Raw genomic sequence first — 24,710 nt, 5'->3', positions numbered from 1 at the left:
ACATAACCCTTGGGACCAGTGGCTGCCCTAATCTGGACGAGGGGCCGTCTGGTTCAGTCAGTGTCAATCTTGCTCTGGTGGGTACACAGTTACCAGTCATGGATGGGTGTGGTGTGGCATAGGCATGTCCCACCTCCACTGTGGGCCCCTTGTCCATTCCCTGAAATCCCACCTTGTTGGTGATGGGGAGAAAAATGGCAAAACCCCATTCTCTCCTCCCCAGACTGGGTGTCCCAAACCACTCTGTTCAGACCATCTTTACAGTGCCATGCAGGCATGAGCAGGCCAGTTTGTTCTGCTCCACAGTCTCCTGTGCCCCCCAGGTGCTCAGCTGGGATTCAAACCCCAATGTCTTAAAGGATCTTGCTCTGCACACCCTGGTTTCAGGGAAGTAGTACTCCAGCCAGCCAGCCAGCCAACAAAGGGCCTCTGGCTCCTCACAGTGCCACGTGTGTGTGAGCAGGCTGTTTTGTTCCAGTCCGCAGTCTCCTGTACCTCCCAGGTGCTCGGCTTGGATTCAAACCCCAGTGTCTTAAAGGATCCCACTCTGCATGCCCCAGTTCCAGGGTAGTGCCACTCCACCCAGCCAGCCAACAAAGGCCTCTGGTTGGCGGGCACCTGCAGGGTCTTTTGTCCTTGGAATGGCTCTGTGCCTTCTTCCCACAGCACTCAAGGGAGGGAATTGCTTTCTCTGACTGCAGACTGCACCTCTGAGCTAGTTACCAAGCCTGGGACTGGCTCCCCTCCTCCCCAGGTTCATGAACAGGGCAGCTGGCCCCAGTCCAAAGAAAGCCCTGCAGTTAGAAGTTGATTCTTTCTCCATTTTGTCCATTCCCTGGTCCGTGATTTTCTCTTGTCCAAATACAATCCTACACTTCCACAGCCTCTCTCTTCCTTTTGTCTCTTCACAGAAGGGGATCCCTCCCCTCTGTTCCTATGCCACCCATTTTATCTCTCCCAGTTTGCAATCACATACCTATGGTCTGCCAAGTTGTCCCCGTGGGCTCTTGGAGATGTCTCTGCCACTCCGCAGCCTGTACTCTTGGAGTTCCAAGTCCTCTGGCCTCAACACTGCTGTGCTTGAGGGATGAGGGAACTTCGGGTTCCCCTATTTCACCACCATGTGGACTGGAACCTCACTTGGATTGTTCTTAATAGGTCCCAGTTGTTGAGGGTGTGCCCACATCTGTCAGTGTTCCAAAGGGAGGGATCTCAGACATTGCCTAGTTTCAGGTTAATTGTAAGCCAGATCCTCAGGCAGCAACTTTTAAGGTATGTAAATATACCCACAGTTGTAATCCCTGAAGACTTCCAGACCAGGAGATCTGGAGGTCTTCCTGGGCAATAGTTGCAAAATTCATGTATTTAGACATGTGCTCAAGCTCCTTTTTAAGAGATATCAACAAACTGTGGCAAGGCCTTTTTCACATGAAGACTGAAGATGTGTTTCAGTCTGCTGTCTGTGCAGTGCCATGGGGTGGTAGCCTGCCAAGGACTGTCTCTTTGTTGCAGACCCATAGGGCCCAGAAATGCAATTCCCCTTGGCCCCCAGATCCAGGTGCTCAAAGAGCATCCCTTTTGTGGTTTGTCCCTATCCATTGGCTGTGGCATGGTGAGCCATGGCTGCAGTGTGCAGGAACAGGGTGCTCTCACTGGAGCTAGCAGGCCTGTGGGTGGTGTGAAAATGATATCTGCCAGTATTGGCACCAACACCAACAAGGCAGAAGGAAAACACAAAAATAGCACCTGCCTTCATCCTGAGAGTCCCAGTAGGTTTCTGCTTCTGTGGCAGATGCTTTAATATTAAGAAATGAGTCTCCTTTGCATAAAGTCTAGGAGCCTTTCAAACTGTTGCTTTTGTGCTATGTTCCAGGATGAGTGGGTTTGTATACAAACCATTTAAGAGCATATTTTTCATTCCCTATAGCCATTTGGTTCTCCTGGGAGTAAACACTGTTGGTTTTTAAGGCCAGGTATGTTAAGAGCTTACTTCTCTAGCACAGTTCATTAGGGTTGGGTGTCTGATATGGGGCACAAACCCCTCACTTCTCAGGGACAAGCTTCATATTATGAGACTCCTCCTGAGTGTAGCTCACTGTGCATTTTCTTGCTAGACCATGTCTAACTGCCTCTCCTACCCATCTTGATGTGGTCCTTCTATATTCTCTTGTGGAAGCACTGTTCAGCTAGCTTTTGGGTCCTTTTCAGAGGGACTTATTCCATATGTAGCTGTAGATTTGTTGTGTTTGTGGGCAGAGGTGAGTTCAGGATCTTTTCATGCTGTTATCTGGAATCCTTCCCTGAAATCAAATTTTGAGGCTGGAAAGCATGAATAGTTATTCAAGTTGCTGCTTCATGGTAATGTAGAGGAATTAAGGAATAGAGACCATCCCTACCACACATATACACATACACACACCACACACTTAGGGCTTTTGATAATTTCATTTCAATTGAGAGAAATAGAATAGCACCAAGTAAGTAGTAAGCATGGCACAAGAGGTTGGAATTATTTATAAAAATAATTCATCCTCATAGAAACCAGAGGATGTGGAAGAATAAGTGGTATTGGTAACCCTTGTAACTGGGTTACTTTGTTTATCTCATTGCTGAAAAGGCACAGGATTGTACAACATACAGAAGAGGCTATACTATATAAGAAACTCTGTGATTTATAAACTTGGAACTAAAGTGTGTCTATGGACCAACAGCACTGGCATCACCTGGGAGCTTGTTATAAGTACAGAATCTCAGGCTATATTCTTGCCCTACTGAATTAGAAACTCAATTTTAGCAAAATCCCCAGGCCATATGTGTGTACATTTAAGTTTGGGCTAGAGGATATAACATGGGGTTCCAATCCTAGATATATCCCTAAGAGTTCTTGGCAGGTTCTGTCTCTTTACAGTTTTTCCAGTCTGTAAAAGACAACTATTTTGATACACAACAATTAGTAGAGGGGCCTATATTCACAAAAGCTTAAGACTGAAGAAAAAAATCTAAAAAGGAGCGTAGGTTTCATGTGTATGATATGTGAAATGCTTTTGTTCTATAGCCATATTGTAAGTCAAACCCATTATACATAACATACATAACACATTCTGGTTTTATATTATTTTGAATTAGAATGTCTGTAATATACTTAATTAAAATGAAGCAACATACTTGCATTCCTCTTATACACACAAACACATACACACATACATACATCTTTGCCCAGTGTAAAGATAAAGATGATCATCTATTTTATTAAAGGGAAAGAATGGAAAGGATGGGCAACAGCATGTCCAAATCTCAACTAATAAGTAGGTTTGCATTGAATATCAGTATATTTTTAGTAACAGTTGTATGAAGTATACATCAAAGAAACTACCTGAAAATTATTTGAGATTTTTTTTTTGGCAGAAGGGGAGATATGGAAATACTCCATGCTAATGCTGTAACACTGTGATGCCCATGAACCCAATTTCTTTAAACAAATCTGTATCCATATTTGAATAGATAATATGTATATAGTACTACATCCAAAGGCACAAAAGGCACAGTGAAATTAAGGATTTTTTCTATCCTTATCTCCCAACCCATTGCCCTCCCTGGAGAAAACGTTTCTGATTAATTTCTTCTTTATCCTTCCAGAAATACATATGCATATACAAGCAAATGCTTATAGGTATATATCTTTTCCTTAAGTCAATATATATATATATATATATATATATATATATATATATATATATATATTCTCTTCCACAACATATTACCTGCCACATTTTTCTTACTGGCTATATATTATTGTATAAGGATATTTAACCACTCTCCTATATATGGACATTTCAGTTGCTAATATTTTGTCCAAAAATAATGCTAAACATACAGATTCAAATGTATCTGTATGTGCTAAATACCTAGGAAAAGAATTTCAAGATGTCTCAGAGAAATGTATTTGTATATTAGATATATATTTCCAAATTGCCTTCTATAGAGCTTGTACCAATTTGCACTCCTATTAAAACAATATGAGAGTGCCCATTTCCCAGGCTTTAACCGATTAGTAAGTGCCAAATGTTGCCTTGTTTTGCACCTTTCTTATTAGAAAAGTTTGAGAGCCACTTGAATTTCCTTTTTCATGGATGAATTTTGTTCATAACCTCTGCCCATTTTTCTACTGGGTTGCTACTCTCTTTCTTATTGACCTATAAGAGTTTTATATATGCAAGAAAATTAGCCTTTATGATATTAAATACATTTTTTGTCACTTGTCTTTTGATTGGTGTTTTTGTTTTGTTTTAGTTTGTTTTGCCATATAAAATTTTTTAAATGTTTATGTAGTCAAATATAAGGCATTTTAAAATTTTGTTTCTAAGTTTCATGTCATATTTTGGAAAACATGCTCACTACAGGATGTTAACAAAAATTACCAATGTTTTCTTCTAGTACTTTTATGATTTTTAAAAATATTTAAGACTTTGATCCATTTTCAATTCATTTGTATATAAGGTATGAGGTAGGAATGCAAGCTCTTATTTTTTTCTAGGTGCTACAGGTTGTTGGTTCTTTTCTTGAATTTTCTGTTCTGTTACATTGAATTGTCCATTCCTAGTATTTTACTAGCATACTGTTTTAATTACTGCTATTCAGTAATGTGTTTTAATATCTGGTAAGTCTAGGAACTCCTTACTTCTCTATCTCAGAACTTTCTAGGGTACATTTCTGTTTCTGTCCCCCAGCCACATGTAACCATTTATGTTTTCCATCATCATAGGTTTACCTTTCTTTCATTTTCTATAATGGAGCCATAAAATATGCAGTCTTTTACATCTGTAAAACACTACACACACTAAGCATAATATTTTTGAGGTTTATCCATGTTGTAGTATGTATCAGTAGTTCATTTTTCTTTATTGCTGAATTTCATGAAATGGATATATAATGCATTTTGTTTATCCATTCATTAGCTACTGGAAATTTGGATTATTTTCACTTTTTTGCTATTATGAATAATGCTATTATGAATACTCACATACAAGTCTTTGTGTGGACACATGTTCTCATTTCTCTTGGGTAACAAGCAGTGGGATTGCTACATGTTATGGTTAGCATGATTCTTAAGAAACTTCCAAACTGTTTTCCAAGATAGCTGTACCATTTTACATTCCCACCAGCAGTGTATGTGGGTTTCAGTTTCTCCATATTTTTGTCAACATTATTTTTTTGTTATAGTTGTTATAATGGTATTTCACTGTAGATTTAATTTGATAGACATACATTGAAGTGACTAAAAATGTTAAACATCATTTTATGTGCTCATTAACCATTCATATATATTTTTGGTGAGCTGTCTGCGCGAATCTTTTACCCATATATTTTTGTTAATGTTTATTTATTTTAGAGAGCACAGGCAGGGGAGGGGCAGAGAGAGAGGGAGACAGAGGATTCTAAGCAGGCTCTGAGCTGTCAGCGCAGAGCCTGATGCAGGGCTTGAACTCATGAACCGTGAGATCATAACCTGAGCTGAAGTCGGACACTTAACCAACTGAGCCACCAAGGTGCTCCTCTTTTGCCTATATTTTGACTGGGTTGGTTTCTTCTTAACCAAGTTACAAGAATTCCTTATATATTCTGGATCCAAGTCCTTTATCAGATATAAATGATTTGCACATATTTTCTCTCAGTCTACAGTTTGTCTTCTTACTCAATGGAGTCTTTTGAAGAGCAAAAGTTTTCAATTATAAGATCTAATTTATTTTTTCCCTTTATTGCTTGTGTTTTTTAATAGAAATTTATTGTCAAATTGGTTTCCATACAACACCCAGTGCTCATCCCAAAAGGTGCCCTCCTCAATGCCCATCACCCACTTTCCCCTCCCTCCCACCCCCTATCAACCCTCAGTTTATTCTCAGTTTTTAAGAGTCTCTTATGGTTTGACTCCCTCCCTCTCTAACTTTTTTTTTCCTTCCCCTCCTCCATGGTCTTCTGTTAAGTTTCTCAGGATCCACATAAGAGTGAAAACATATTGCTTGTGCTTTTTGATGTTATATCTAATAAATTCTTGCCTACCCCAGTGGTTCTCAACTGGAAGCAGTTTTGCCCCCAGGGGACATTTGGCAGTGTCTAGAGATATATTTTGTTGTGTCACCAGCTGAGAGGGAGTTGCTACTTGGGTCTAGTGGAAGAGGCCAGGGATGCTGCTAAACATCCTAGAATGCACAGTACAGCCCACAACACAGAATTACCTGGCCCATCACGTAAATAGGACCAGATTGAGAAACCCTGACCTAACCCAGCCATGAAGATTTTCTCCTTTGTTTTCTTTGATAATTTCAGCTCTTATATTTTGGTCTGTGATCCACATTGAGTTCATTTTTGTGTATAATATGAGGAAGGCATCGAAATTCACCTGTTGCATGTGGATATGAGTTGTCTCAGTATCATTTGTTGAAAAGAGAAATGGAGAGCTGGCCCTTATGAATTATCTTTCCCCTTTTTAAACAATCACTTGTCCATAAATGTTGAGGTTCTAACTTTTTTTCAGTTGATGTTTCAATGATACATTTTTTTCAATATTTTTACTTTTAACTTACCTATATCATTTGAAGAGGTTTTTTTTTTTTTTTTTTTTGTAGGTAATATATAGTCTAGTCATGTTTTTTTTTAATCCATTCTGACAGTTGGTATGTTTACATCATTTACATTTAGCCTAATTATTGATATGTTTGGATTTGGGTCAACTGTTCTAATTTACCTCCTTTTCCCCCATTTGTTGCCACCTTTTGGATTATTTAATTTTTTTTTTAGTATTCTGTTTTAATTTATTGTGTTTTTGACTATATCTCTGTGTTGTTTTTCAAGTAGTTTCCCTAAGGATTACAATATACATACTTTTTAGAGTCTATGTAGAATCAATAGTTGCCACTTAAACTGTGGTGTAGAAATCTTACTACTTTATAGGTCTCATTACCTTCTCCCTTACGTTGTAGTTATTTAATGTAATCTACATATATTAGAAAAATCCTTAGACAATGTTATTTTTGCTTTCAATTATAAAAAATAAAGTCACACCTCATTTTATTGTGCCTCACTTTGTTGTGCTTTGCAGGTATTGCATTTTTCACAAATTCAAAGGTTTGTAGCAACCCTATATCTGGCAAGTCTGTTGGTGCCATTTTCCCAGCAGTATTTGCTCACTCTGTGTGTCTGTGTCTCATTTGGGTAATTCTCAAAATATTTCAAACTTTTTCACTATTATATTTTTTATGATGATCTGTAATCAGTGATAAAAATTCACTGAAAACTCAAATAATGGTTGACATTTTTTAGCAATAAAGTATTTTTTAATTATGTACATTGTTTTCTGGACATATGCTGTTGCACACTTAATAGTGTAAACATACTATTATATGCACTATTATACTATTAGTATAGTGTAAACATATAGTGTAACTATTAGTATAGTGTAAACAATAGTGTAAACATACTATTATATTTTTTTGGTTTGACTCACTTTATTGTGATAAAAAAATTGACTCACTTTATATAAAGTGTGATATCACTTTATTATGGTGGTCTTGAACTGAACCCACAATATCTTCAAGGTATGCCAGTATTTTAAAGAACAGAGAAAATTTATTATTGAGATTTTTACTGTTTCTGTTGTTCATCATTCATTCCTGATGTTCCCAGTTTCCTTCTGACATAATTTTCCTTTTGCCTGAAGAATTAGAACACAATTTCTGGCCATGACTTAAAAAATGTTTTATTTATTTTTGAGAAAGAGAGACAGAGTGCAAGCAGGGGAGGGGCAGAGAGAGAGCGAGACACAGAACCAAAGCAGGCTCCAGGCTCAGCTGTCAGCACAGGTTATGATCTCACAGTTCATGGGATCAAGCCCCACATCAGGCTTTACCCTGCCAGCATGGAGCCTGCTTGGGATTCTCTCTCTCTCTCCCTCCCTTTCTCTCTGCCCCTCCCTGGCTTGTGGGCACTCTGTCTCTCTCAAATAAATAAATAAACATTTTTTGACCTTATTCCTGATGTATAATTTTTGATACAGGATTCCGATTTGGCAGTTCTTTTTAGTGCTTAAAAGTGTTGTGCCATTTCCTTCTGACATTTTTGGTTTTTGACCAAAATATTCTGTCATTTGAATTATTCTTTTAAAAATAATGCAGCATTTTCTCTGACTGCTTTCAGATTTTTCTTTAATTTTCAGCAATTTGATTTTGACAGGTCCTAAAGTGAATTTCATTGGGTTTATCTTATTTTAGGCTCACTGAGCTTTTTGAATTTGTCAGTTATATCTCTTGGCAAGTTGGGGAAACTTTCATCCATTATTTCTTGCAGCATATTTTCTGCAAACTCTTTATTCCTCTCTTGGAACTCTAATGACATAAAAGCAAGGCCTTTGGCATTATTCCACAGGTCCCTGAGCTCACTTTATTTTTTTCAAAGAGGTTTTATTGAAGAAAGTTTAATCAATTTCTTATGTTGTTCAATGTGGTTTATTTCTATGAATCCATCTTTAATTTAAGTTAACTAACTTTTCTCTCTCATCTTCATTCAATTTAGCCCATCTGACAAGTTTTCATTTGGATTTTATGTTTTTAGTTCTAAAATTATATCTTCTCTTTGTTGACTTGGTCCTTCCATTTGTTTTAAGAATATCCATATGTTACTTTATTCTCTCTCATGGAAATTTCCCCCTTTGGAAAAGCTCCTGATACTTGGCCTATTTATTTTCCTTTTAACTCTTTCTCAGAGAGTCAGATGCAGAATACACAAAATAAAAATCTGGTTGTTTTTATTTGACAGAAACAGTGCAAGTGGGGGAGGGGCAGAGAGAGAATCCCAAGCAAGCACCACCCTCCCAGCACAGAACCCAATTCAGGGCTCGAACCCATGAAGAAGCCGTGTGAGATCATGACCTGAACCGAAACCAAGAGTCAGACGCTTAACCAACTGAGCCACCCAGGTGCCCAAAACTCTGGTTACTTTAGATGAATGGTGATGTACTGTGTTCATATGGTCAGAATTATTGCTTTGGCTAATTTTTCTCATTTCGAGCTTGGAAAGAGAGAGGAACAGGGGGTTCAGAGATCTGGATATGCATGTTGCTTCTGCTAATTTCTAGCACTGTATTACTGACAAGTCTCACCACCTCTCTGAGCCATGTCTTCATGAGGGTTGAATGGATCTCTGAGTTGCTCTTGTGCTCTAGCATTCTAGGCTCTCTGTTCTGTGGGGCATGGAAAGCAACATGTCCGTTTGTCCTCTGGTTATTTCACCCCTGCCCTTGTCGGTCTTAGGACAATGGTGGAAGACTGTTTTATGATATTACAGTGAGCTTAAGAACTTTAAAAGTCTTAGAAAACAAGATCACTCTTGACCAAATACCTACTGGAGGAAGCAAGATTTAGTCTTGGTGGGAGATCATACTTTCCATATGATGTACAGGTGGATGCTAACATCTCTTCTTTCCAATTATGGAAGTCTTCTCAGCATCTAATTGGAGCCCCTTCTTCCGAAGTTTTCCAAGTTCTGCCCAGCCTCTTTGTTCTAGCCTTGTCAGGCCCTTTGTGGTCTGCCCTGGGATGCTCTGTCCTTACACTACTGCTTTCTTTCCTTTCCACAGCTACTTCAGCTCTCGGCTGCTGCTGTGGACAAAGGACGTAGTGTAGGTGAGGTCCTGCAGTCGGTGCTGCGCTACGAGAAGGAGCGACAGCTGGACGAGGCGGTGGGAAATGTTACACGGCTGCAGCTGCTGGACTGGCTGATGGTGAACCTGTGATCGGCGCCCACCCACTGCTTTCCCTTCTCCCCATCCCTTCTTACTTCCACAGCTCTCCTCTCCATATCCTTACAGAGCCCTATCATACCACTCACATCAAAGACACGTCATCTTATGCTAGTCACTGGATTTTGCAGATTTTCCCGTCCATGCAAGCAAGGACACAAAATTAAAAAAATTACAATGGAAGGACTCCAGGTGTTTGGTTTCCTTGGGATCCAATCGACAATAAGGTCAAGAAATTTCAGGAATTAAAAAATAATCAGATGGATAACAAGAAGAAAAATAGTGCTGGACTGAGAGGCCTGCTAAGGTGTTTCTATGTATCCTGTCTGTGCTACAACTTGCAGATCTCTGGCCTTAAAATGTTCCCTAAGAATAAGACTATTTAGCCTTTATAATCATGCAAATCACAAAGTATCTTCTATTCAACCTGAATCATTCTCATTATGATATGGAGGACTTGGCTTCTTCTCCTATCTCTGTAGAACAATGGTCTTCCTCAATTTTATTCATAGTTGGTGTCAAAAAAGGTCCAGAAGACCTGAGTTCTATTGCCATGTCTATACTTTTCTGGCTATAGGACCTGGGACAAGTCACCTGTTAGGACATTTATCCCACCTAAGGCATTTTCTGTTCTTACCCTCAACTTTCTGTGAAATTTTATATTTTTGATCTTGCTAGAAACTTTCTCCTTTGGTTCCTAATTTCTGTATTAATTCCATCTCTTGGGGGCTCTACTCAATTCTGTCAACCCCTGGAATATTTATCTTTCCTATTTCCTTTTAACCCTCTGCTATTCTCATTCTGTTTCACCTTTCCTGGGTAAAAGGTGTCTCCCTTCATGGAATATGACACAGTGATTAAAAGGAAAACTATAAAGTCAGGTATATTTTCTATGTTGTTTATGAGGTTATGATCTTAAGAAGTTTCTTGTAAAATTGTATCTGTTCTATAATTACAATCATATAGAGATTATGTATTCATGTAGATAAGGATTAGTAAACCAAAAGAACCTGATTAGATTTTGAGGATGCTGGATGAATGAACATATCCTGTTATTTACTCGACTTCCCTTCCTTTGGGAAATATTCTGTCCCCTACTCCACAGTCCAAGAGAGGCATCAGTCATGGTGCTACCACCATCACAGTATAGGCTTGTGACCCAGGCTGGCCAACCACAGGATCCCAATATCTCAGACATAGTGCTTGGTTCAAATCCAATAATTTCTGAGATTTTCCTGCCAGCACTGCATCTTTTTACTGGATAACGGTGGTTACTTTAACATCTTGGCAGAGCTTGTCTTTAGAATGAAAACCACAAAAAGAAGCAAAACTAATAGGTGATGAGGGAGTCTGAGCCCTATGACCTTGTCTGAACTTTTAGATTCTGCTGTGCCTGAAACTACACTTACTTACACCTCCTGATTCCCCAATTACATAAGCCAATAGATGTCCTTTGTTGCTTAAACTAGTTAATAGCTGAATTCAAACTAGTTTTTCATTTTCATTTTCAAATAAGAGTCCTAACAGGTTAGCTGTCTTGTGGGGAAAAGAAAAAAAATTCTTTTATTTAGAGTTCTATTAGTGATACTATACCATTGAATACTTACCCCTCCCCCCCTACCCCCACCCCACACATACATTGTTTTATCTGAGGGCATAAGAAGGGAGTGTAGGTGCAAGGACATTCTCCCCCATCTCTCATAATAGGAATCATGCTTAACTAGCCATATGAATAGTTTTTTTTTTTTAAAAAAAAAACCTTTATGCATTAAAAAACAACAATCTCTGTAATATTGTACAATATAAGTGCTGTCTCTAATAAAAATCCTTGGTGGAAAGGAACAGGACACACCTTCAGCAAAGGTCATACAATAGGTGGTAAAATATTCATGTTTTTGGATGAGGAGTTTTTACTTCGATGCCCTGGGGAGGTTTTGGACTCCTCTGGTCCAACAACTGCCTCTGGCTTTCTGGAAGCTTCTGTTAGCTGAGGCAACTGGACAACTTCAGATGTGTGCTGGAGAATGCCCTGCTGATCACCTGAATTCTGAACCTGCTTAGTGGTGCCACCTTTTATTTTGTCTATGGTCTCTTCTTTGATGGTCACCTCTGCCAAAGGAGAGAGAAGACAGAAGGAACAAGTGTTCAAATGTGAATTATATTCTATTAGACCATAAATCACTTTGGGAAAATCCTGGTAGTAATGATACAAAAACAATTCATTTGTAAAGAGCATTCTCTGTGTCAGGCATTATTCTAAGCACTTTACATTTATTAATTTCTTTGAGCCTTTTCACAACCATAGAGAATAGGCATTATTCTCATTCTCATAAATGAAGAAACTGAGACACAGGGAAGTTAACTAAATTGCCCAAGGGCCTACACCTGGTAAATGGTAGAACCAGAATTAATCCCAGGCAACCTGACCCCAGGGATGATGTACATAACCATGAGGCTATATTGCATATAAAAGATATCTGCCTAATGCCATAATCAGTCTGATAAAAATTCAAAAGCTAATTATAGGCAAGCCAGAGGAGGACACAGTGAAAGAAAAGGAAAGGACAAGAAAAGAATTGAAGACAGAGAAAAATGGAAAATCCTAATGATAACAGGGCAAAAAAGGGGGCAAATCCAGCTAGAAGCAAGACTCCTGAAAGAGGTTATACTCAAAAGTGAGAAATGGCAGGCTCCTGGTGATGTAGTCAGAATAATTATCCAAGGTGGAGGTCAGAGAAATTGACATACAATCCTCCAGAGGTACCCGATCCCTGGACTATAGGAAGAGGACTGACTGTACCTTTTTTGCCCAAGGGATGATGCCCTTGAACCTTTTCCTTCCGAGCCTCAGAGGGGAAACAGAGACTGGGTTTCCTCAGGGTCTGGGGCCTGGACCGTGGTTTGAAATTCCGTGGCTCATGGATCCAAGCATGCTTGAGGGCCTGGTCAGGGGTCATGCGAAGAGAAGGTTCCCATCTATACACCAACAAAGCCCAGCATGGGTTATTGTTTTGCTTCCCTTTCTAATGTTGAAAACATTTAAAAAGACCCTGACGACCTCAATAAGGTATAATAAAAATAGTTCATTCTTAACCAATCTAAGCTGCGTTATACTTCAAAGATATCATAGATATCAAAGATATCAAAGATAACAACATATAAAGTACCTGGAAACTATGAAAATAATCTTTTTAGGAAATTTGCATGACAAACCAGGGAACATATGAGAGCCCAAATCTTCCAGAGTTCCTGGAAATTCCCTCAAAAGAAATATTATAATATTATAGAAAATCTTAACCACTTGGGATTTAGGGTTCAGTAAACTAAGATCAAAACAAAGACATGGTTAATTTCAATTCCCAAAACTTGGGACTTCAATTATATCACACAGAACATTATAGAATGCTAGAATATTAAGCTTATAAGGAGATTTGGGTATAATCTAGTCAAACCTCCAATGCAGTGACAAGGCATCTGACAGAAACTTCAACACAGAATCATCTTGCTATTCTTTTTTTTTAGCTATAATATTCTTGTCTTTATTTTTTTAAATATATGAAATTTATTGTCAAATTGGTTTCCATACAACACCCAGCGCTCATCCCAAAAGATGCCATCTTCAATGCCCTCACCTACCCTCCCCTCCCTCCCACCCTCCATCAACCCTCAGTTTATTCTCAGATTTTAGAGTCTCTCATACTTTGGCTCTTTCCCACTCTAACCTCTTTTTTTTTCCTTCCCCTCCCCCATGGGTTTCTGTTAAGTTTCTCAGGATCCACATAAGAGTGAACACATATGGTATCTGTCTTTCTCTGTATGGCTTATTTCACTTAGCATCACACTCTCCAGTTCCATCCACGTTGCTACAAAGGGCCATATTTCATTCTTTCTCATTGCTATGTAGTACTCCATTGTGTACATAAACCACAATTTCTTTATCCATTCATCAGTTGATGGACATTTAGGCTCTTTCCATAATTTGGCTATTGTTGAGAGTGCTGCTATAAACATTGGGGTACAAATGCCCCTATGCATCAGTACTCCTGTGTCCCTTGGGTAAATTCCTAGCAGTGCTATTGCTGGGTCATAGGGTAGGTCTATTTTTAATTTTTTGAGGAACCTCCACACTGTTTTCCAGAGTGGCTGCACCAGTTTGCATTCCCACCAACAGTGCAAAAGGGTTCCCATTTCTCCACATCCTCTCCAGCATCTAGTCTCCTGATTTGTTCATTTTGGCCACTCTGACTGGCGTGAGGTGATATCTGAGTGTGGTTTTGATTTGTATTTCCCTGATGAGGAGTGACGTTGAGCATCTTTTCATGAGCCTGTTGGCCATCTGGATGCCTTCTTTAGAGAAGTGTCTATTCATGTTTTCTGCCCATTTCTTCACTGGATTATTTGTTTTTCAGGTGTGGAGTTTGATGAGCTCTTTATAGATTTTGGATACTAGCCCTTTGTCCAATATGTCATTTGCAAATATCTTTTCCCATTCCGTTGGTTGCCTTTTAGTTTTGTTGATTGTTTCCTTTGCAGTGCAGAAGCTTTTTATCTTCATGAGGTCCCAATAGTTCATTTTTGCTTTTAATTCCCTTGCCTTTGGGGATGTGTCAAGTAAGAAATTGCTGTGGCTGAAGTCAGAGAGGTCTTTTCCTGCTTTCTCCTCTAGGGTTTTGATGGTTTCGTCTCACATTCAGGTCCTTTATCCATTTTGAGTTTATTTTTGTGAATGGTATAAGAAAGTGGTCTAGTTTCATTCTTCTGCATGTTGCTGTCCAGTTTTCCCAGCACCATTTGTTAAAGAGACTGTCTTTTTCCCATTGGATATTCTTTCCTGATTTGTCAAAGATTAGTTGGCCATACTTTTGTGGGTCTAGTTCTGGGGTTTCTATTCTATTCCATTGGTCTATGTGTCTGTTTTTGTGCCAATAACATGCTGTCTTGATGATGACAGCTTTGTAGTAGAGGCTAAAGTCTGGGATTGTGATGCCTCCTGCTTTGGCCTTCTTCTTCAAAATTACTTTGGCTATTTGGGGCCTTTTGTGGTTCCATGTGAATTTTAGGATTGCTTGTTCTAGTTTCGAGAAGAATGCTGGTGCAATTTTGATTGGGATTGCATTGAATGTGTAGATAGCTTTGGGTAGTATTGACATTTTAACAATATTTATTCTTCCAACCCATGAGCACGGGATGTTTTTTCCACTTCTTTACATCTTCAATGTCCTTCATAAGCTTTCTATAGTTTTCAGCATACAGATTTTACATTTTTGGTTAGATTTATTCCTAGGTATTTTATGCTCTTGATGCAATTGTGAATGGGATCAGTTTCTTTATTTGTCTTTCTGTTTCTTCATTATTAGTGTATAAGAATTCAACTGATTTCTGTACACTGATTTTGTACCCTGCAACTTTGCTGAATTCATGTATCAGTTCTAGCAGACTTGGTGGAGTCTATCGGATTTTCCATGTATAATATCATGTCATCTGCAAAAAGTGAAAGCTTGACTTCATCTTTGCCAGTTTTGATGCCTTTGATTTCCTTTTGTTGTCTGATTGCTGATGCTAGAACTTCCAACACTATGTTAAACAACAGCGATGAGAGTGGACATCCCTGTCGTGTTCCTGATCTCAGGGAAAAAGCTCTCAGTTTTTCACCATTGAGGATGATGTTAGCTGTGGGCTTTTCATAAATGGCTTTTGTGATGTTTAAGTATGTTCCTTCTATCCCAACTTTCTCAAGGTTTTTATTAAGAAAGGATGCTGAATTTTGTCAAATGCTTTTTCTGCATCAATTGACAGGATCATATGGTTCTTATCTTTTCTTTTATTAATGTGATGTATCACGTTGATTGATTTGTGAATGTTGAACCAGCCCTGCATCCCAGGAATGAATCCCACTTGATCATGGTGAATAATTCTTTTTATATGCTGTTGAATTCGATTTGCTAGTATCTTATTGAGAATTTTTGCATCCATATTCATCAAGGATATTGGCCTGTAGTTCTCTTTTTTTACTGGGTCTTTGTCTGGTTTAGGGATCAAAATAATACTGCCTTCATAGAATAAGTCTGGATGTTTTCCTTCCCTTTCTATTGTTTGGAATAGCTTGAGAAGGATAGGTATTATCTCTGCTTTAAATGTCTGGTAGAACTCCCCTGGGAAGCCATCTGGTCCTGGACTCTTATCTGTTGGGAGATTTTTGATAACTGATTCAATTTCTTTGCTGGTTATGGGTTCATCTTGCTATTCTTGAGTATTTTTAGTGACAAGGCACTTACTCACATAATTAGCTATTCCAGTATTGATAAAACTAATTCTTTAAAAATTCTTCATTTTAATTGAGCCTAAATTTACACTTCCCAGGAACTTGCACACTAATAAAAGACCCAGGTTCTAATTCTACCTACTAACATTACAGTAGTCCCCCCCTTCTCCATGGGGTAATACATTCCACCCCCAGTGGATATGTGAAACTGGACAGCACAAACATCTGTATATACTATGTGTTTTCCTATACACATACCTATGATAAAAATTTATAAATTAGGCACAGTAAGAGATTCACAACAATAACTAATAATAAAATAGAATAAGTATAATAATATACTATAAGAAAAATTATGTGAATGTGGTCTCTTCCTCTCAAAACATCTTCTAGTGTCTTACTCACCCTTCTTATGATGTGAGATGATAAAATGCATATGTGATGGGATGAAGTGAGGTGAATGACACAGGCAGTGTGATGTAGTGCTAGGCTACCAATGACCTTCTGACGAGATGTCAGAAGGAGGATCATCTGCTTCTGGACCACGGTTGACTGTGAGTAACTGAAACCATGGAAAGTGAAACCGTGGGTAAGGGGGGGCCACTGTATAGAGAATGGGACAACCCACCTGTATTTTATGTTACAATCCTCCAACTATCCGAAAACATTTACATTGCTACTAAGTGTTGCTCATATGATATGGTTGCCACCTTCCTGCATAGGAAATTCCAGCTATTGTCTTACTGGTGTCCACCACGCTGGGGATAGCTTTTAACTGCAGGTAGATGGCATTAATATTGTAGACTTATCACGCTCATAAACAACTCAATCTCCCAGTTCTTTTTCAAATGAACTGCTGTTAAGCTACAACTCCCCACAGGACTTTACATTTACCTCTCTTAAATTTGACTCAAAACTTCTAGTCTCTCATTCCAAAAATTTGCTAATTAGTAAAAAGAAGAAGAAGAAGAAGAAGAAGAAGAAGGGAAAGAAAAAGGAATGATCAGATAATGGGCCCATTAGCGTGACTGCTCCTTGCAAGTTGTGAACAGCCAGCCCTTTGCTCTAAAAAAGAAAATAATTTCTTTCTTGGTTCTGAGCTGTGTTCTGGATGGCTGGGGTTTATGGATAATTCACCTCAGTTTCAGTAGTGAGTTTTTGTCATTTGTTAAAGCACATTCATTTTATAGCCTCAGCAAGAAGCTGGCGGTGGGTGGTGACATGGAGATAATGATGGAGTACAGGATCCTTCTCTATCTCCATTCTACAGATGAGTAGCATGACCCTCAACCTTCAGAAGTACTTGACGGCTTATCCGCTGAGCTAGTGCACAAATGCCAGAAGAGTATTTTGCTAAAACTACTCCATCCCACTGGAAGAATGAGAGGCCATAGACCTATGATCTCTAAAAATGCTAAACACTTATAGGACTGATATAACTAGAAGGCACCTTAGGAATACCCGTATTATACAGAAAAGGAAACTGAAGCCCACAGAGAGACAATGACTTATCAAATATCATGCAGCTAATCTATTTGCCATTCAGTGGAAACACACTTGCAAAACCTCTTTTAAAATAATGACAAGAGCTAACATGTTCTAAACACCTTCTAAATTAGGCACTGCTCTGAGTGCTTTTTTTACTGGTCTTTTTTTCACTGTGACTTGACTGAAGTACAGAACCTAATTTCTCAGAGTCAAAATAAGCATATAGGTTTGTAAAAGCTGTACAAAATAAATGGTTTATAGATAACCCCTTGCCTAATTCCTTAATACAAAGAGGATTTAGGCTTTATTTCCTAGGGAAATAGGGAGGGAACCAGAGACATACACTGGGTATGTATGTAAACAGTTACAACATAGAGGAGGTTGACTTCAGTTCATGAAGCAAAAGCTATTCAGAACCTGCCTTCACCTTGCTGTCTGGCAGTTTGAGGCCAAGAAGGCAAGTTCTACCCACACACTGTAATCCAGGACAAGTCACTGTTTGAGCTCAGACTCCACATCTCAAAATTAAGCAAATCATCTACTTGCTAATCACACAGGAAGGGAAGAGAGCAGTCTGATGAGGGAAAGCATTATATAGACTTCAAGCTCTATGGTCAGTATTTATTATTATTTTTATAACTGTGTCCCAGTCCCAGACTTTCACCAGCAAATGAGTGGGAAAGTACAGTGTTTAAGAGGACACCTAGAGGCAAAGACACCATGACAAACTCACACCAAACATCTTCTGAGAAAGTCCAGGAAGCTGGCATCGTAGGTTTTCAGCACCATCGTGAGATCCTTGGAATCTGGGTATCTTTTTCTCCCCCTGTTGTTGGTCATATTTTTAGGAAAACCTTTGGAATCTTTGGAGATACAACATTCTGTGTTTAGTTCCAGGTGTTAATATCCATTGGTCACATCACAGCTTTTTACTCAACCATGCTGCTTCTTGGAATGGTCTTTGCAGCTCTATCTCAGTCCTATACCATACCCCTCCCATACACACGAACATGCCCTCAGTCTCAGTCAGGTGGAAAGAACCACATGTAGATTATCCAGTGAATGCAATTAACCTTTACAAACAATACTCCCTACTATCCAGTATGTTCTGAGCCTCCTTCCTGCCCCCTCCTCCCCAAATCAAATGACTTAAATGGTTTAACATTAACCAAGGTAAAATAATAATGATAATGATAATATAATAATAATAAATCTAAAGTGACAAAAACATCAGCTCTGAACAGAAAAAGATGTTGTCTATTCTTGGATTTTCTATGCCCTCTCTCCTTTCTCACTAGCCCAATAAAATGAGAATTTGGGATATGCCTAAAGTATAACAAGAAAGTTATTGTAGGAGAATCATCTGCTTTCAGAACTCATTTACAAGCCACACAAGCAAATAAATCTCATTACTTTCTATAGTCACATCAAAATTTTGTCCATAAATTGGAATCATCAAACTTGGTTTGTTGCTTAAGACACAATCTGGAAGTCACTTTTCTTCAGTCATTTTTCACTGATTAAAACCCTTACCAAAGGTATTTGTCATGCCTGAAAAGAAGCCCTGAAAACATCTCCAGAGGTTTCTCTAAAATGCTCTGTGCAGTGCTTTGAAGGTGAGGTCACTCATCTGGATATCTTTACTCTGGTGTGCATGTTCAGAAAAGACCACTTTTGCTCATACCTTGTAAATCTGCGTAAGGATGGACATGAACAGATACATACACTTTGCATACTAAACTGAATTCTCACAAAAACTCAGTGGGGTTCACATGATGGGCATTCTGGAAGGTGTATAGTGAAGCCCTTCTATTACTTTTGTAATCAATACAATTTGTGGGTCCTCAAAAAGAACATATGCTCATACTGAATTCCTAGAAGAAACCACAAATGTGTATATACACATACGTGGGCATGTGTATCTACAGACATAAAAATAAATTGGGGACATTGCACAGGGTATATAGGTCTTGTGAACTCATATAAACCCCATTTCCTTTGTTCAAACCCCATTTCCCTTTTTACTGCGGCACTAGTACTCCCATTTGATCTTATATTTCTCTTTTTACAAATGACCAAAGAATCAGGCTCACAGGCTTATAAAAATAACAGCTCATGAAGTTGTCAGTATGTAATTGTTTTTCTTGTTCAAGTTTTTCTCATTGCTCTGACACTCCCCAATATTTATTATCTCCATCTCCTTTTTGCAGCCTAGAGCATCTAAGTAGCTTACTACCCTTGAGGCAACATCACTTTCTGCTAATCAAACATATAAACTACAGGTTGCTGGGGTTTGAGGAGCTTTTGGCAGCCCAAATATGGGCAAGGGAGAGCCAAGAATTGAGGTGAACATATTGTTTCTCCAACTTACCTTATCATAAGAATCACAAAGAGCTGTTAGAAACTGACTCTTGAGTTCCACCTCAAATCTGCTATATCATAGGTTATATAGGAAGATAATGGGAATTAGCATTTTGCCAAGTTCCTAACTGATTCTTTTCTTTTTTAAGTTTATTTTTAGGGTGTAAGGGGACACACAGAGAGAGGGAAGAGAGAATCCCAAGCAGACCCCATGCTGTCAGCACAGTGCCCCATGTGGGGCTCAATCTCATGAACCATGAGATCATGATCTGAGCAGAAATCAAGAGTCAGATGCTCAATGGACTGAGCCACCCAGGCTCTCCTCCCCAGCTCTGATTCTTATAATCAGATAAAGTTTGGGAAACACTGAAGAGGATGCAGCTCCCAATAAAGCCCTTTCTTATGCAGGAAGTGAAGATATGTGGATGTTGCCACCAAAAACACATCATTATTTTAAAGCCTCAATGCTGATGGTAAAAATCAGTACTCTATGAACCAGACCCTCTTACCATGCCTTATATTACTTTCCTTTTAGTGCCCCCCACTATAATTTTGACTTCAGTGTTATGGGCTTAAGATGTGAGCCTTCCCACAATGTCTTATCTAGCCACAGAGAACACCAATATCCCTACTTTTCTTCCCCTAAATCCTTTGAAATCCAAAAGGCTGAATTAAAGATGGTGGATAGGAAAAATATATTTGGGGTTAAAAGACCAATTCCATTGCTCTATGTATAAGTTATACAAACAAGCCAGCCAGATCTTCCTACCTAGCCATCAGACTGCTCTAGAAGAAGTGTTAGTGCATGGGCACTGTTCTAAAGCAACCAGGACACTGATCATGCCCAAAGGGAAGGTCTTCAAAGCTCTGACTACAAGGTGAAATCTCAAAGATTTAACCATTGGAATGGCATGGGACTGACCAATCAGAAAGGATGACATCTTTGGCACTGAAACAAGATCATGAGGTCTGCTTGCCAGGCCTTAAAATTTTAGTTTCTGGATCATAGAGTCCAATGAGTCCTGGAAAAGGGGCCAGGGAGCCTGTAGCTGTGGCAGTGGTTTTTTACCAAATTGTGCAGATGGAGACTACATTTTAACCCCCCACATGATTGAACCAGTGTATACTGACTCATCACTAACATGACTAAAACATTTTAGTCCAGAAGGATCCCCCATTAGGGTATCTTTAACTCTTTTGTTGATGGGGCAAGTTAAAGAAAGTAGAGGATTCCCCCCCAAATTTTTGAGGGCCCTCTTGGGTGGAAATAAGATGTGAGATGGCTAAGAGTGATGGAGATTCCACAGCCAATATAAGCCTGTAAATTGACCTGACAAGAATGGCTGGTCAGAAATGTCATTCCAGATGGCGCAGAGCCCCTAATTGTGGAGTCCCTTTTCCCTCACATCTGGCTTCGCTCCATGTGGCTGAACTTCCATTTCACTATGGTTTTCTTTTTATTTTTTTTTCATAAGAATCCCTTAGGTTCTTGTGATTCTGTAAAAGGATTTTAGATATGGGATTGAGTTCATCTTTGTTCATCTTTGTGGTGCATAGTGCCCTGGAAACCCTGCCTCAGTTGGACCTGAGGTAGATCATTGATCTACCTGTCCACATTGTACAGCACCAATCAAATAGAAAGGCAGAAGGTCAGAAAATCCAGAGCCTGGAAACAGCATGGGGCCATTGATGAGGCTTAATTCCAACAATTAGGCAGATGTCCTCCACATAACTGGCAAGCCACAACATACCCACAGCCAAACTGTTCTGACAACCTTTATTTACCCATTTCATAGCCAAGTCTCAATGATCCTGCCATAGTAAAGATATGGGGATTTAAGAGAATTTCAGCATGAAAGAAATGCTCCATTATTTATATAACAAAGAAATTTCCCACTCTTCTGGAAAAGAAGCTTCTGCTCTTTGATTTCCCTGAACAGTACATAGTGTGAAAGGGGAAACTGCTTGCAGACATAAGGAGAATTTACAGGAGATGACATAATTATAATATTTCAAGTTTTCAAGATCTGCTGATAGATTTTCTGAACAGGAACCTGGCTATTTTTATGCCAAGATCTCCTTTGCAATGTGACTGCCCCATCCTATCTCCATCATGCTTTCTGGTACCACTTCTCAGCATCTTTTTACTTTTCTAACAGAAACTCCCAATCACAGCTTGCCCTTTGGGATGGAGCCATGGGAAGAGAACTAAATGGGGTTTAGAGTATGGAAGATATCTTCAAGGTCTGTAAAAGCTCATCATCACAATGGGAGAAAGAGATTTAGACCTGGGGACTTACCAAAAAATGTCTGTCTCCTGGAGGCTGTCTGAATGAAGTGGGTTGGCGGCAGGCCCAGCACCTTCAACAAATACAATGCAGTGGGTTCACTCTTGTGGACTCACACATTAGAGCTGGTGGGACTTTGGCCAAACTTTGCTTCTACAGACAAGGACCCGAGGATATTAAGTGATAACCTCAAGTCAGTGGCAAAAAGGCCCAGAGCATGGGTCTTCTGACTCCTAATTTAGGGCTGTTTCAGTATCCTGAGGATCAATATTAGCCATGTTATTCTAAATAAGCATTAGCACCAACTAGAGGTAGGCCACTCTAGATGGCAGCCAGATCTCATTGTCAGAATAAATAAACCAGTGTACATGCTAGCCACCCTTGAATTAAGAAATGACCTCCCTGGGAAGGGAGGAGGAGAAAAGGAGGTGGAAATCACCAGATGGGCATCAGTCTACTATTTGACAAAATATCTTCTTGAAAAGAAAAGTGTAAATGTACTTGTTCACCTTTACCCACTGAAGCCTATAGGGAGATTGGTTCAGGGATCTTCATTAAATCATCCATCATCAACCTTAGAAGCCAAGTACTCTGATTGTCTCATTTTACAGAGGTCCAGAAGGGGGAAGTAACTTGCCCAAGAGAAAGATCCAGGACTAGACTCCAGGTTTACTGATTCCCAGGCCAGCGTTCATTCTACCATAGATATCATTTATAGTTATTATTACCTAAATTATTTTTTAATGTTTATTTATTTTGAAAGAGAGAGAGAGAACGACCAGGGGAGGGGCAGAGACAGAGGGAGAGAGAGAGAGTCCCAAGCAGGCTCCACACTGTCAGCACAGACACCAATGTAGGGCTCGAACTCACAAACTATGAGATCATGACTTGAGCCGAAATCAAGAGTCGAACACTTAACTGACTGAGCCATCCAGGTGCCCCAATTACCCAAATTATTTTAATACTTATTATTTTCAATCATGAAATGAAACTATGTTTACTAATTCTCAAGGGTGTGTGTGTATCCCTCTGAGTACCTATAACTTTGAGGCAATCTAGAAAATAGAATTTTTGGGTTGATGGGTGGACAGACAGATAATTAAATAGAGTAACATAAATATATACATGGAGAGAGAAAGAGAGAGAGCAAGAGAGAGAGAACAGAGACAGAAAAAACAAACAGGGAAATTAGATAGATCTTTGTTCACAGTCAAAATATCTTTGTTTACTGATATAATAGTAAAATGTGAAATTTCCATTTTTTAGGGTTATTTTCTCCTGTTTTATCTTCCATAACAAGAAGACTTTAAGAAAAATATACGATAAATAATATACAATGAGCCTTAGTAAAGCCTTCTTATTGGAAGATATTCTTCCCAGAAAGTTAGGATAATGAATGACTAATGACTGAACAATATATAGATTTGGATAGGTGTCATCTTTGGTTTTTAGATTCTTCCGAGCATATTTGAAAGGCTGGTATAACAGTTTAATTTTAAAATGTCACTATTCTAGCTGAAAGAGAAATTAATAAAACAGTTGCAATTACAATTGCACCAAAAATAATAAAATACCTAGGAATAAACTTAACCAAGGAGGTGAAAGGCCTGTACTCTAAAAACTATAAAACATTGATGAAAGAAATTGAAGATGACACAAAAAAGATATTCCATGTTCATGGATTGGGAGACTAAATATTGTTAAAATGTCCATACTACCCAAAGCAATGTACAGAATGTAATTCCTATCAAAACATCAACAGCATTTTTCACAGAATTAGAACAAATAATCCTAAAATTTGTATGGAACTCACAGAAGACCCTGAAGAGCCAAAGTAATCTTGAAAAAGCAGAATGAACCTGGAGGTATCACAATCCCAGATTTCAAGATATACTACAAAACTGTAGTAATCAAAACAGTATGGTACAGGCACAAACATAGACACATGGATCAATAGAACCAAATAGAAAGCCCAGAGGTAAATCCATAACTATATGATCAATCAGTCTTTGAGAAAGTAGGAAAGAATATGTAATGAGAAAAAGTCATTTCAACAAATGGAATCGGGAAAACTGGACAGCAACATACAAAAGAATGAGACTGGACCACTTTCTTACACCATACACAAAAATAAACTCAAAATGGATAAAAGACCTAAATGGGAGACCTATAACCATAAAAATCCTAGAAGAGAGCACAGGCAATAATTTCTCTGACATCAGCTATAGCAACATTTTTCTAGATATGTCTCCTGAGGCAAGGAAAACAAAAGCAAAAATAAAATATTGGAACTACAACAACTAAAAGATAATGTACTGAATGGGAAAAGATATTTGCAAATGACATATCTGATAAAGAGTTAGTATCCAAAAATATATAAAAAATTTTTACAACTCAACACCCAAAAACCAAATAATCCAATTAAAAATGGGCAGAAGACATGAACAAACATTTCAACAAAGACCTATAGGTGGCCAACAGACACATGAAAAGATGCTCAACATCACTTATCATCAAGGAA

At 38.7% G+C, this 24,710-nt stretch overlaps 2 protein-coding genes across 8 annotated transcripts in view; one reads left to right on the top strand and one right to left on the bottom strand.

The window, feature by feature from the left end:
- The window catches only part of AKAP3 (A-kinase anchoring protein 3), a 48,762-nt gene extending 38,785 nt beyond the window's left edge, over window positions 1–9,977 (top strand). For all 3 annotated transcript variants that reach the window (XM_078450147.2, XM_078450145.2, XM_078450146.2), the window contains exon 6: window positions 9,629–9,977. In XM_078450147.2, the coding sequence (XP_078306273.1) occupies window positions 9,629–9,784 (156 nt within the window). In that variant the 3' untranslated portion in view covers window positions 9,785–9,977. The remainder of the gene's footprint in view (window positions 1–9,628) is intronic.
- A 1,604-nt stretch (window positions 9,978–11,581) lies between these two features.
- The window catches only part of DYRK4 (dual specificity tyrosine phosphorylation regulated kinase 4), a 52,198-nt gene continuing 39,069 nt past the window's right edge, over window positions 11,582–24,710 (bottom strand). For 4 of the 5 annotated variants that reach the window (XM_060658651.3, XM_060658652.3, XM_060658654.3 and 1 more), the window contains 4 exons: window positions 22,202–22,262; window positions 18,274–18,403; window positions 12,591–12,766; window positions 11,582–11,899 (listed from right to left, as the gene is read on the bottom strand). In XM_060658651.3, the coding sequence (XP_060514634.2) occupies window positions 11,655–11,899; window positions 12,591–12,766; window positions 18,274–18,403; window positions 22,202–22,262 (612 nt within the window). In that variant the 3' untranslated portion in view covers window positions 11,582–11,654. Of the gene's footprint in view, window positions 11,900–12,590; window positions 12,767–16,457; window positions 16,615–18,273; window positions 18,404–22,201; window positions 22,263–24,710 lie in introns of those variants that run through there. The other variant, XM_060658655.3, reaches the window with a different exon arrangement.

Source organism: Panthera onca, chromosome B4, assembly GCF_046562875.1.
Source record: "Panthera onca isolate mPanOnc1 chromosome B4, mPanOnc1 haplotype 2, whole genome shotgun sequence".
Lineage (NCBI taxonomy): Eukaryota > Metazoa > Chordata > Mammalia > Carnivora > Felidae > Panthera > Panthera onca.
This window is presented reverse-complemented; position numbering and strand designations above follow the sequence as displayed.